The 13,663-nt window shown below is 31.4% G+C and overlaps 1 protein-coding gene across 4 annotated transcripts in view; it reads right to left on the minus strand.

The window, feature by feature from the left end:
- The window catches only part of LOC143252796 (cell adhesion molecule Dscam1-like), a 114,879-nt gene that overhangs the window by 61,748 nt on the left and 39,468 nt on the right, over positions 1-13,663 (minus strand). For all 4 annotated transcript variants that reach the window (XM_076505511.1, XM_076505509.1, XM_076505510.1 and 1 more), the window contains exon 5: positions 12,104-12,244. In XM_076505511.1, the coding sequence (XP_076361626.1) occupies positions 12,104-12,244 (141 nt within the window). The remainder of the gene's footprint in view (positions 1-12,103; positions 12,245-13,663) is intronic.

Below are 13,663 nucleotides of genomic sequence, written 5' to 3' on the forward strand. Positions count from 1 at the left end.
TATTGTAGTCAGTTTAATTAAAATGCTAAAATTGAGTTTAAACAAAAGAAAGAAGGACATTTAAACAGCTAAAGTTAAGTAGAATGGTAAAGTCTGACTTCAATTATCTTTTTGTAAAATACTATTTACATTCTTTTACTAATATAGTGTATTTCATGGCGTATGTATACAAAGTAATTCTGTTTGAAATACGAAGAAGTTTTTGAGAATCGCATACATTAAAATACACTAAGAAAAACGCTAATTAGACCGATTTAGAAATACACTTCATTGCTTTAGACTAATGAGCACCAGCGTAATCAAGGATAGGACATAGACTACGGTGACAGCTGTTAAGATTTGCACAAAAATAAACTGAATAAGTAAATAACGGAGAAATTGAAATCACTACTCAAGAACTTCGTCCACAGTTTAATAGCAAAAAACATTTACATTTCTTTTAACGAAGTGACGAAACTTACTTTTCATTTGTTGTCTTTGTTTTCCTCTGTTGGTGACTTTTAGACCTATTTGCTTATTATCAAATGCCGCGCTTGTTCTCTGTTGATTCTTACACCTCAATTTCCAAATTCTGGTTATACTTCTAAGTAATTTTATTTGTTAGCCTCCAAATCATGGTTATGCTACTATGTAGGTTCATGTTTGAATACTTCATATAAATAAAAATAAAGAGCACTGCTTTCATTATACGCTTAATGTAAAAGTAAACCCTAAGGAGTTCTCAGAGAAAAAAACGTAATAGGTTGATGGTGTTAGCACTTAAGTATTCTCGAATATATTATTTAAGCAATTTAGTTCATTATAGCTCATAATTAATTAACGAAATCATTGAAATAAAACCAAATACCAAATTTTACTTAGGTCGATTTTGATAATGTTTCCACAATCTACTGAAGAACTAATAATGGATTTGCTTCACGTGCTTCAGATTGAGTGTGGTCTGGCATAGTCAGGGGTTAAGGCACTCGACTCGTAATCCGAGAATCGCGAGTTCGAATCCCTGTCACACTAAACATGTTTGCTCTTTTAGCCGTGGGGCGTTATAATGTTACGGCCAATCTCACTTTTCGTTGGTAAAATAGTAGCCCAAGAGTTGGCGGTGGGTGGTAACGACTAGCTGCCTTCCTTCTAGTCTTACACTGTTAAATTAAGGACGGCTATTGCAGATAGCTCTAGTGTAGTTTTTCGTGAAATAAAACAAAACAAAACAAACAGTTTGAGTGAATAAGAAATACCATAGATAAAAACATAAGCAATCCTAGCTAGAATTAAAGAAAGAATGAAAGAACTAATAGAAAGCAATGATCAATAAATCTTCTTGACACAACAGAATATCGATTTTACGTAAGAATAAAACAGTAATTTCAGTTTCAAAAATAGTTTGTTTTAGTTCAAAGACATAAATTATATAGGAAATATCAGAAATTTTGACACTGACAGAACTTGATTGATCTCAAGAGGTTTCCTCATTCAGGAATTAGAAAATGATAAACACGCGTATGTTAAACAGGCTCTTTTTAATTTAGTTACAACTTGATCTTTATAGTTAATACAAATAGATTCTGCTTAACAAAATTAAAGATTTGCACAATGTTTTGAAGGTAACGCGTACAGTTCCAGAAAAGCAGTTGTTAACTCTTAATTACATTTATGTTAAAATATTTAATAAAGCTGTAACCTATATATACTGTTAGCAAGAAGTGCAAGTTAAAGTTAGAAATTCCATGAACTGTTTGACAAAGGATGCAGTACATTATTTTAATAGGATTTTGAATATCCAAATCAGTAAACCATGTGACAGCTGATATAAGGTTTTAAGTCCGTGTATAACTGCTTTTGAGATGCATATATGTAACAGCCCTTTCACACGCAAAATATTCACTCACAGAAAGGGCTTTGGCGAAAGGCTGTCCACATGCTCCACGTCACAGCACATAACATAATTAAGAAATACTTCCATTTGGAAATGCGGCCAACAAGATACGGGTTCATGTATCAAGATAAGACTCCTGGTCATATCTACCATTCAATTGTTATATACCTCAAATAGCTGGAAAATAAACGGTTATTCATGCTATTTCATACGAAAACATTTTGATCAAGTTGCTGGACGCGAAGCTCATGAATTACTGTGGGATGGATTGTTGAAAAAGATGCTGAAAAACCATCGTCTTTGTACTACAGGCGTAGTATCGAAAGCATGCAGGGAGGCATGGTGTGCTTTCGATATAATAGCCTTGCGAATGAATCTTTTACAATGGAAACTATAATGCAGGGTTGTTGTTAAGTTAAATCATGGCAGAATGTGGCGCCATAGGCTGCAACGACATGTTTAGCTCCAGAGTTACTTTAGCAGTGATCAAGGAACAATATTCAGGTAAAATATAATTAAAACGCAATAAAACTTCATCATATATCAAACGTTTAATTTGTTACATAAATATTTATAATTTCACTGAAAAAGGTCAATACTCAGGTGTGTTCTATATACTGGTTTAACTTTCTTGATTAAAAGAAGTTTGCTTTTTATTAACCGCATTAATGTGTATCTGCACGAATCCAGATAGTTTTTGATTAAACTGAAGCAAAGTGTAGTTAAATCGACGTACGCGTGTCTAATATGACGTGTGTATGGTGTGTCCGAGCAAATTTGTTTGGTGTCTAAATATGCTTGTGCGTGAAATGCTGCGCTGTGAAGGCTTGTATTTTGGCATTTGAAATAAATCGTGCTTCAGACAACTAAGCCAATTCTGTTACTGCTTTTAGAGTAAAAGACTAGCTCCAATACTAGATAAATTAAGATAAACTTGTTATAACCATATAGTCATCAAACTTTTAATTTTGCAAATTATCCTACTGAAGAAAACTTAGATATCCAATGGTGTGAAATAGACACATACTAAACTTAATGTCCCCCACTAGTATAGTGATTAGTCTACGGATTTACAAAGCAGAGATTCAATTACCCTCGGTGGACTCAGCAGATAGCCCCATATGGCTTTAATATAAGAAAATACACACTTAAATAAAAGAGAATTATGAAGGAAATTTGAATATTCTATTTGATTTTAACATAAGACACTCTTAAAATAAACTTACAATAAAATTGTGTATTTAGATGTATCAATACAGAAGACATTTAAGTAATAGATGGTAATACAAATACTTTTCTGTTAAGATAGTGTTTTTATTTATTGAGAAAATGTTTATCTAGCTAGCTAGATATATATATATAATATAGAGATACACTACGATGTTTCAAGAGATCTGTAACTCCAGGTGAGCTTAAAAAGTGAACCTTGTTTCATGAGGTTGCTTATTTGTAAACGAAGAGTTACACAGTAAGTCAGTTGAATTGTTGGGCGTCGCGGGTATCAAACTCTATATGTTAGCGCTATAATCTTCCATGATTACTGCTGAGCTACCAGCTTCACAAGAGGCGAAACAAACATTAAAGATAGACGATATTCAATTACTAGCATGATAATGAAAAGTGTGGTAGGTGTGACAGTGATTTCTGATGGAAGAAAAGGGAGTATGTAATTAAAGTTAACAAAATTAAATGGAACTAGAAAGAATATTTCAAAGAAAAATAAAAAAAACTAAATTATTTTAAAGAATCAGGAATTATGACAGTGGTTCAAAATAGGGATTGCAAGAAATTATATGAAAATCTAATAGAACGTTCGGAGTATAAGGCACCTCTAAAACATTTAGTATTGACTGCTAACCCTGTGCATGTATAAAATGCACAAAAAAAGAAATTAAAATCTGCTCAAAACGGTTTGTTTGTAATTCTTCTTCTTGTTTTCGCGCTAGCCTACAACAAAAACAGCTTGGTATATTGTACCAATCCCTTTTGTAGAATACTAAGTAAGGTACTGGAAAGGTAAAAAAAAAGTCAGTTTATTTGTTTTATATTTAACATTAGCTAATAAAACGTAATAATTTTTGTGTAAATGATGTTATCATTACTCCTTGATTAAACTGCATAGCCCATTGGGTAACTTTGTGTCTAACAACAAAACAAACGTTTATCATAAATTTGCTTGTTCAATGAAATTTTTAAAAGTAATTTTAAAGTGTGTATGAGTGAAAAATGTCAATAGTAGACGAGTGTTAAATAACTGTAACGTGTAGATGATTCACTTCAAACATGTATTATCATGTTTGAAGTCAAAGAGTAAAAATAATAAGACACATGATATCGAACTTCATTAAAAACATTCGTAGAATAGTTATTTTAAAAGACTCAAAGGTTTATTTAAAGCAATGTTTTAGGCAGTATATGTTTTATTTGAAAAGGCTACTTTTATACTGGTGGCGGTTGTGTCTTAGTCCAAGCACATATTTGCCCATTGTCATGCAATACATATAGAAAAGTTAATTACACAGAAACTATAAATACTCACTGTATTCTCAAATAAATCTCCATGACAATCTCCAGCTCCAGCTAAACGTTTTATATCTCGAACTAATGCGATCAAATATTCAACAGCTATAACAGATCATCAAGAACCGTATCAGCTGGCTACTAGCTATGTTTATTATTATTATAATGTATAAAGTTAGATGTCATGTCAAGTAATCCTTTTCTAATAGCTGAGCATAAAAAAACAAAACAACCAAACAAGACAAATACGAACTGGGAATTTGAAACCTGCAAACAGGTACCTTAAAAAGTAAAGAAACAAGACTGGATTTACGGTAGATATTTATTCCAACCATGAATCCCTACTTTGACTCCATAACATTTAATTTTAGGTAACGGTGTGAGACCTAAAAAGAGTTTGTAATTTGACTGAATAATGTCTGCCGTACCTTCAGCCGTGTTCCTTTATTCAGTTTGTAGTTTGACTGAATAATGTCTGCCGTACCTTCAGCCGTGTTCCTTTATTCAGTTTACTATCTCTACATTCAGGATTTTAAATTCACAAATTTTTATTTATCTTGTGTTATATAAAAGGCCAGGATTTGGAGCTGACGTACGTGTAACAAAATCACAAAATACGGACAACTATTAAAAATAGATAAGCACATAAAAAAGTAAAAAAAACCAAAAAATAACAACTACTGTTTGAAAAGAAAACAAAGAATAACAAAAAGGAATAAACAGGAATTCCAACGAAAATTTGTTCCTAACTGAAGCAAATCGACATTCGTTTAAAACACATTATAGGATTTTGTGTTTTTACAGATAAATGTCCATAAGATAACTTCTATTAGATCCACTTTTATTGTAAAAAGAGAGAGGTTTCGGTGTGTGTTTTATTAATTCTTTTAATCAGTTTCAGTTTCTTAAAATATTTCTGTGTTTTTCATTTTGTAATAGTTTTTGTCACTACAATATCTGTAAGATAAATTCTCTTGCTTTACTTGTTGTGGGCTCGTTACATTTAGGTAATGAAAATATCTCGTTCTTTGACTTTTTTTTTTTGTCTAAGTTAGTGCATAGAAGACTAATTTTAATCTATAGAAACTAATATAGTTGTTATCTTGACAGTTAGCTACAGTGACATTGCCTTCTTTAATAAAGTAAAACATTTGCCATCCTCGTCTGTTGTTTTATCGTAAATAGTTCTTGGATGTAATGTAATTAAGGTTAACTTTTCTCCGTTGTTTAGGTTATTAAAAATAATTTTGGATGATTTAAAAGTGTAAGTGATATTATATATATTTATGCTTTTTAAATATAGTCTTTCATGTAGGTTTCTTTTTTTTACTGAAGGGTGTTAAAATCTGTCATTAAGCCTATAGCTACACTAAAGGCTATCTGTGCTCTGCCAACTACAGGAATCGAAACCTGGTTTCTAACAGTATAAATTTGCAGACATAGCACTGTGCCACTCTGAGGCGAATGGTCAAAGAAAAATGTTCTTTAAACGTGTCTACAAATTGGTTGTTGAATGAATAATATTTGTCGTGAAAGAATATTATGAAGAACCAATTTTCTCAGAAAACTTGTCCCCCGCTGGAACACAGTCTAGGGATTTACAATCCTAAAATCAGTAGTTAGATTTCCCTCAGTGGACTCAGCAGATAGCCTGATGTGGCTTTGCTATAAAAAAACAACACATACACACTCAGAAAACTTTTCGATGCTCAATACGCTTTCTGATTCATAACTATTATATCTTTCGCATTAAGAAAGTTATAGTTAAGACAGCTGATTTCAGAAAATGGTAATGTTGAAATCAGTTTGGGTAATTTAGTGTTATAGCTAATATTATAAATGGATTTTAACCTGGGAATATTGGATAGATAATTGTTCATATTATTTTATATAATATTAGAAAGAACCTCTGCAACTTGGGTCGTCTTTTATCAACTGGAAATATTAGTCCTTCGGTGGTCAAGTAGTAAGTAAAATACTTATTTTGCTCAAAGCTATGATTCGATTTCCTGCGGAGGATGGAGTGCAAATAGTTTATTGTGTAACTTTGCACTAAAAAGCAAACAATGTTATGACTTTTAGACACAGTGTTTGTTTGAGCTACTGTTTTTATTTCGTGGAATGTGTGAGTCCAAAAGCACTAGAAGCGAAATGAATTTAATTGATTATCCCAATTTAGTAAAATGTAACTGACTTAGCAAAAAGTTTGTTATTCTTAAATAATTTTTAAATTAACAATGAAACTTGGTAAGATAAATAGTACTATCACTGTTACCAGAATGTCTTCCTTTTTAATTATGTTATTGTGAAAATTGCATTCTGAAAAAAAAGTGCTGATCGTAAGTGTAGACAACCTATATCGAATTTCTTCAAACATTCGCATGTGTCAACTCCTAAAAAGATACTAACAAATTTATGTTTGACTTCTTTTTACATTAAAGATGAATTTTTTCGTACAAATGTTTCTTTAAAAGACATTTATATTACATCAAAAGTATCAACAAAATAAAACCTTTCTTAGTGAAATGAAAACATGTGCTGACAAAAATAATTCCTAAAATGTACATTATACTTAAATAAACTGCGATACAGCAATACAAATACTATGTGATTGACTGACACACTCAAAGAATTAACAATATTTTACAGATACCACCCTTCAAAAGTTCTATACAAAAGACTCAGACATCATTTTTTCGCATAAATGTTCATCATCCAAACTTCTTGAAGAGACTAGTGTTGTCTTTGAAGTGAGCAAAAATATATAAACCATCCTGGTAGATTTTAAAATTAATTAATTCCTTATCTGAATTCTTGTTACTCTGAATGCCAACCTTGCAAGTTCATAAAAACAATCCGACACTTCTTAAAAAAGTAAATAAAAATAAATATCAATTATCAGTACACATAAAATCATGTATTTCTAATAGAATATAAAATTAATCACCCAGTAACTATGTTAGATAAAACCAAACAACCCTGTAAAGAACGTTTTAACAACATCTTGATACAACAGTGTAAAATGCCTGCGGTTTTAAAGAAACGACTTTTCTTATCTCTAACAAAAGTAACAACAACTGCATTCAACTGTCGATATGTTTGTCGCATTCCTTTGAACTGCTGTTTAAAAGACTTTGAAGAGAAAAAATATTATTTCTGATCTTTTTTTGCCACAATTTACTGTCCCAATGGCATATGTTTCAATATCAGAACTGATCAGTTGAAAATAACAATAGCAACCAACAGGATATCTAAAATGTTAGTTGTATGTAGTAAAGGAACTTGTACGTATCTGTGATTTAAAATTCGTAATGGTTTAATAAAGAGGAGTGTAAAAAGTATCGTATGCAGTGAAGCGTGATTTTTGTTACCTTTTGGTAGGTATAAATATACTAAATTTTTATCCACACCAAATTAGACTTTTTCATTGTCTTACACTTTAACTATCGAAAGCTTCGCTCAGATTTGTGTGAAAACTGTGTTCAATACACACATATGAAAAAAAATTCCGGTTTGTCAGTTTTCGTGAATTTAGTCAAGATTCTTCCGAGTGTGGGTTTAATATATATAATAAAAATCATTGTTTTCTACCTATTTATAACTAACTATCAGGCAAATATATCATATTTAAACTTCATAGTTTCAGTTTTTGTTTTGATTTTAGAACTACAATTTTTAACTTGGTAACCATTTCTAATACATTTATTTTTTTTTAAATTTACATGTGCAGTATGTAATTTGTTCCTTGGTTTCTGGAATATGCAACTAAGTAATCGAATCACTTATTTCCCTTTTTAAAACATTTCCCTGGTATTCTTTTTTTCCTTCTTAATTACGTTTCTTTACCTCAGTACTATTATTTTTTTCTCACACGGTACGTCCTCTAGAAATTACTGTCACATCTGTCATACATTACGCTACGAACTACCTTTCCATATCGAACATATTTTACATCTAATCATGTGTAAATTTCCAAGACGTGAGCTTCATAATTCAAACAATTGCATTTAATGTTTGAGCATGCAATTCCTTATGTCTACGATAGGCTATACGCAAGCTGTCTCATTATAAAGCAGACACAAGGTGCTCTGCATGTATCACGAAATGGTAATTTTTTTACGTGTATGTAGATGCAAAATGCTTTCGGCTTGTATTTTTTTAAGAGACGGAAATCCTGATATCACCTGGTAAAAGAAGTAAAGATATGTAGCGTGTATGTGATAGTGTAACTCATTTACATTTGCCTTGTTAGACTAACTGAAGTTTTAGATTAAAATGATATACTTTCAGTTTCACAGGATCAGAATTAAAAATAAATAAAAAAGGAATATAGTTGAAGAATACAGTGAAGGATTTTGTATTTGTTCATAATGTGACGACGTTATGGGCTTATCTTAACCATTACACTTATCAAAAGCTAAATAAATAAACTGTAACCTATTGCTCCTTTCTTTTGTAAAATCCTTATCAAGCATATCGTGCACGAGCCTGGCATGGTATGATGGTTAAGGCACTCAGCCATTACTCTGTGTGTTGTAGGATTGAAATTTTCAACGAACATGATCATCCTTTCAGTTTTAATTTAACATCTAATTCCACTATTAGTTAGCAAAGAGTAGCGCAAGGATTAACAGTGGGTGGTATTGACGAACTGTCTTTCCTCTGGTATATCACTAAAAGGTCAGGAACAGTTAATGCAGATAGACCTCGAGAACCTTTGCAGGAAATTCAATAGAAACACAACAAACAAATGGATATTTCATACAGAGTTCTACATTGTTTTGTGTCTATAAACGCAAATAAATGATAAAATATGTTTATTAATAAAAAAATCGCGTATCTGAGTAAAATCGTTCTCAGGATCCCGTACAGATATAAAACACAAGTTGTTTTAAGAAAACTAATATCATCAAAGTCACATTTAAATTTTAAACTGAGGTTCTGGAGATGGATATAAAATATTCCTCAAGTTTTATGCGTGATGGTTTTGGTTTATTTTGAATTTTGCGCAAAGCTCCACGAAGGACATCTGCGTTAGCCGTCCCTAATTAAGCAGTGTAAGACTAGAGAGAAGGCGGCCAACTCTTGGGCTACTCTTTTATCAACAAATAATGGGATTGAACGCCACATTATAACGCTCTCACAGCTGAAAGAGCGAGCATGTTTGGTGAGACGGGGATTCGACCCCCGCGAACTTCAGATTACGAGTCAAGTGCCTTAACCACCTGGTCATGCCGGGCTGGATGCGTGATGGAATTGAAACTAATAAAGCTACCCAATCTTGAGCGCTTTAAATTAGTCTAGAGTGCGGACTTGCGTTTGATTGTTAAAAGAAATTTTGAAGTTTTGAAGTGAGTTGAAACCTGTTCTTGAAATATATTAACTTTTAATGCTACTATGCTTGCGCAATGTATAATTTACCTGTAAAATTAAAAAAATATTTTGAAAGTTATTGTGAACATTTGCTATTTGAGTGAATGTATATTTATTGCACTTCAGTATGTTTTCAAAGTTTATCAGTGTTGTTTCCTTTACGTCTCTGGTTATTAACTGAATGTTATTTATACCTTACTTTCGAGAATTTAGCCTCGGTATACAAAATGTGACAGTTTAATATAATAATTAATTTGTAATTGTTTTTACGTCAGTGAACGTTTTTTTTTGTTTCTTTTTCATTTAGTGACTTCGTATTTATCTTTTATGAGCCAATTCCGTTTTTCATGTGTGGCTTGGAAAGGTAGTGCAAGGTCTAAATTTGTTTCTAAATGTCAAAATGCTACTATTGGTTTATTTGTATATTCTGGACGAATGAAAATAGTGGTTTTAAATAATATGTGAGCTTGTGAAATAAATTTCTATAATTGATAAAAATAAGAAGTAATTTTAATTGCACATTTGTATCAAAAAGTGTTTGAAAAATATATTTATTAATCAATTTACTTTGGATTCCTAGACTTTCTCAATAATTATTTTTTAGACATTATTTTTGTTGTTTTTTTCATAGGAAAGTGCTATCGGCCACCTTTTGTGTTCATCGAGGAAAATCTACCCCTGATTTTAGCGTTTAATTAGTAAATTCACAGCTGTCCTATCCGGAGATTTCAGATAATGGAAATATCCACACTTTTTTTTAATGCTGTTACGAGAATGAATAGAATTACATAACTAAATAATCTAGCCAGTTACAGATTGAAAGCAAAGTATATGACAATATAAACACTGTTTTCACATTTATATATGTCACAATAACGAAAAAAAAACTTACGTTTTAATCCTTGTACTGTCAATCAAGTGTAGAGGAAACCCAAGTATTTAGAAATTTTTCAGTAACACTGTTATTATGGATGTATTGTCTCTTCGCAATAAGAACACGCCTTCCCATGGGGAAGATAACACAGCTGTTTACTATACCGAAAATGAATGTTTTATCTTAAATTGAGGTTTAATCAATCATTGAAAGCTCTTATTTGATAAAACAAGAATACCCCAATATTTTAATAACAAATTTAGAAAGAATGTTAATATACTACGTAGTCTTGATTGGTTTGGTTTGAATTTTGCGCAAAGCTTTATGAAAGCTACTTACGCTATCTATTCCAAATTTAACAGTGAAAGGCTTTGAGGAAGGCAGCTAGTCATCACTACTAACTGCTAATTATTAAACTACTTTTTACCCATGGTTAAAGAAATTGACAGTCACATTATAACGTCCCTACGGATCAGAATGATGAGAATATTTGGTGTGACGGGAATTCGAACCCGCGATTCTCAGATTGCGACTACTTTACTATATATAACGTACTAAGTTGAACCAATGCATACTGTATGAATAACAACTATTTAAGCTTTAAATAAAGCAGTAAAACAGTTAATTGGCATTCTTACAAAAAAAAAGGTTATTTCACAGCACAAAAAATATTCCACAAATACGAATTTACGTGAAATGTAATACAATTGGTTGTTTTAACTACAATTAACACAGAAGTTATTTTGCTTAACAACAACACAAATTATTTATTTTAGTTCCGAATTGTGTTTATTGTGAAGTCACATTTTTGTTAAAAGATCATGTGTTAACTGTTTCAAAGTATTACATGATGAAAACAAACATCTCTTTAATTGAGATAATTTTGTTAAAGTATTGCTTTTATGAACTGCTGGATTTTTAACTCGTGTTTAAAAGTGCTTTAATTTACTAATGTATTGTTTGTATGTATACTGTAGAAAATTTGATACAAAGCCGCGTATTAGCAATTACAGTTATAATGTGTTTTATAAGTACATAAACAATGATTGTTTTTTTTTTTTTAATTTGTCTTTGTATCGTAGCTGTTCAATCACCAGATTTACGTTTCACAGAACAAATGTTACGTTATTTTTGACACAAGTTTTTCCGGAGTACATACTTCAACCTTATAAGTTATACTTGTTATTTTTAGTGTACAGAATTACTGTCTTATCAAATAACAGATAACTGACTGTTACTAAGTGTTTTTATTGTAAGTTTTATGAGTGTTTGACTTCCTTTTTAGCTTTCAAACGAAATAAATCTCATTATATTTTTCTTTCTTTTACATATTATGAATGACTGATTTTATTTTCGTTATTGCTGTTGTCACAGACATGTTTACACTGTAATTATTGAAATATTTTATAAAGGAGTTATATATTGTTTTGAAAAATAATAAAAAATGTATACTTATTTTGCACCATTAATAAATACAGAAGCACTTGTGGCCTTTCTCCAACTTATTGTAGGTGTTGGTGACCCGCTAGCACTGCAATCAATCCTAACTGACTTCCCTTGGACTACTTCTGAGTTTTGTGGCTCTTCGGTCCAGCTAGGAGGCGCTACAGAAACAAATAATTATGTTAGTCCAAGATCCGTAATTTAAATTCCCACTCATTTCAACAAAACTTAACTCAGAAGAACAAATGATAAAGGAACATTTTATTTCAGAAACTAAGAATTAAAACTCCCTATTTTTTTACCTTGGTATTAAGATATGCATTTATTACATGTTATATTTTACTGTTTCAAAAAATTTAATTGTAGTAAATTAATGCTCCTCGCATAAAGAGACAAAATACAAGGTACAAACCTCAATGAATTTGTTTGTTTGTTTTTGAATTTCGCGTAAAGCTACAATAAAGCTATATGTGCAGTATAAGGGTAGAGGGAAAACAGCTAGTCATCACCACCCACCGTCAACTCTTAGACTACTCTTTTACCAACAAATAAGGGGATTGACCGTCACATTATAACGCCCCCATTGCTAAAAGGGCGAGCATGTTTGGTGTGATGGACATTCGAAACCGCGATCCTCGGATTACAAGTCGAGTGCCTTAACCACCTGGCTATGCCAGGCCCCTTAAAAATATTGCTTGGATGAAAATTTTGTTGTATATGGCTTATAACGTACCGCTGCTTTTAGCTTAAAGATTTGGTTCTAAACAAATGTTACCGAAATAAATTTCTATTTTAACAATACTTTTAGACATTTGATTTGAAATAAACACAATTTGGAATCGATTTCACGAAAATAAGAAAAGTTTTTGGGTATATTTTGAGAACTTATTTTCTTAAAATGTTTAATATGAATTACAAGTAGGTCTATAAGGTAAGACATCTTCATAAAATGGTTCTACTCTGTTTAATATACATATATATATATATATTATTATTATTAGAAACTCTTATACTAATTCCTCTAATTTAAATTTCGGAATATCGAAAGGACGTATGTTTAAAACATACGTACAGAAAATAAATACTGTTATTTTATTTGAAAACAATATGACTGAATCGCCGTTGTTATATAAAATAAGAGAAATATTCTGAACCCATTTATGAAAAAGCATAGTTTCTTTAGTGAAGTGAGATAAATGAGTGTTGTCAGTAAACAGTATATATAATTGTTTGTTTATAAAATAGTTTTTGATCAAAGCCAAAAATATGTTATTTTAATATCCTGGTTTGTTTCAGTTTAATATATATTTAGAAATGAATGTAACACTTATACTGTTAAATGTGTATTGCGCAAGTCCTGCATGCTCCCTAAATTCGTAGAAGATTCTCGAGAGCAAGAATCGCAATATATGTTTTACAAAAGCACTAGCGTATTTAAGAATATTGTTGAGCCAAATGAAGTTAAGGCGTGCGACTCGTAATCTGAGGGTCGCGGGTTTGCATCCCGGTCGCGCCAAACATGTTCGCTCTTTCAGCTGTGGGGGCGTTATAAAGTGACGGTCAATCCCACTATTCGTTGG

The sequence above is a fragment of the Tachypleus tridentatus genome, chromosome 6 (genome assembly GCF_004210375.1).
Source record: "Tachypleus tridentatus isolate NWPU-2018 chromosome 6, ASM421037v1, whole genome shotgun sequence".
Lineage (NCBI taxonomy): Eukaryota > Metazoa > Arthropoda > Merostomata > Xiphosura > Limulidae > Tachypleus > Tachypleus tridentatus.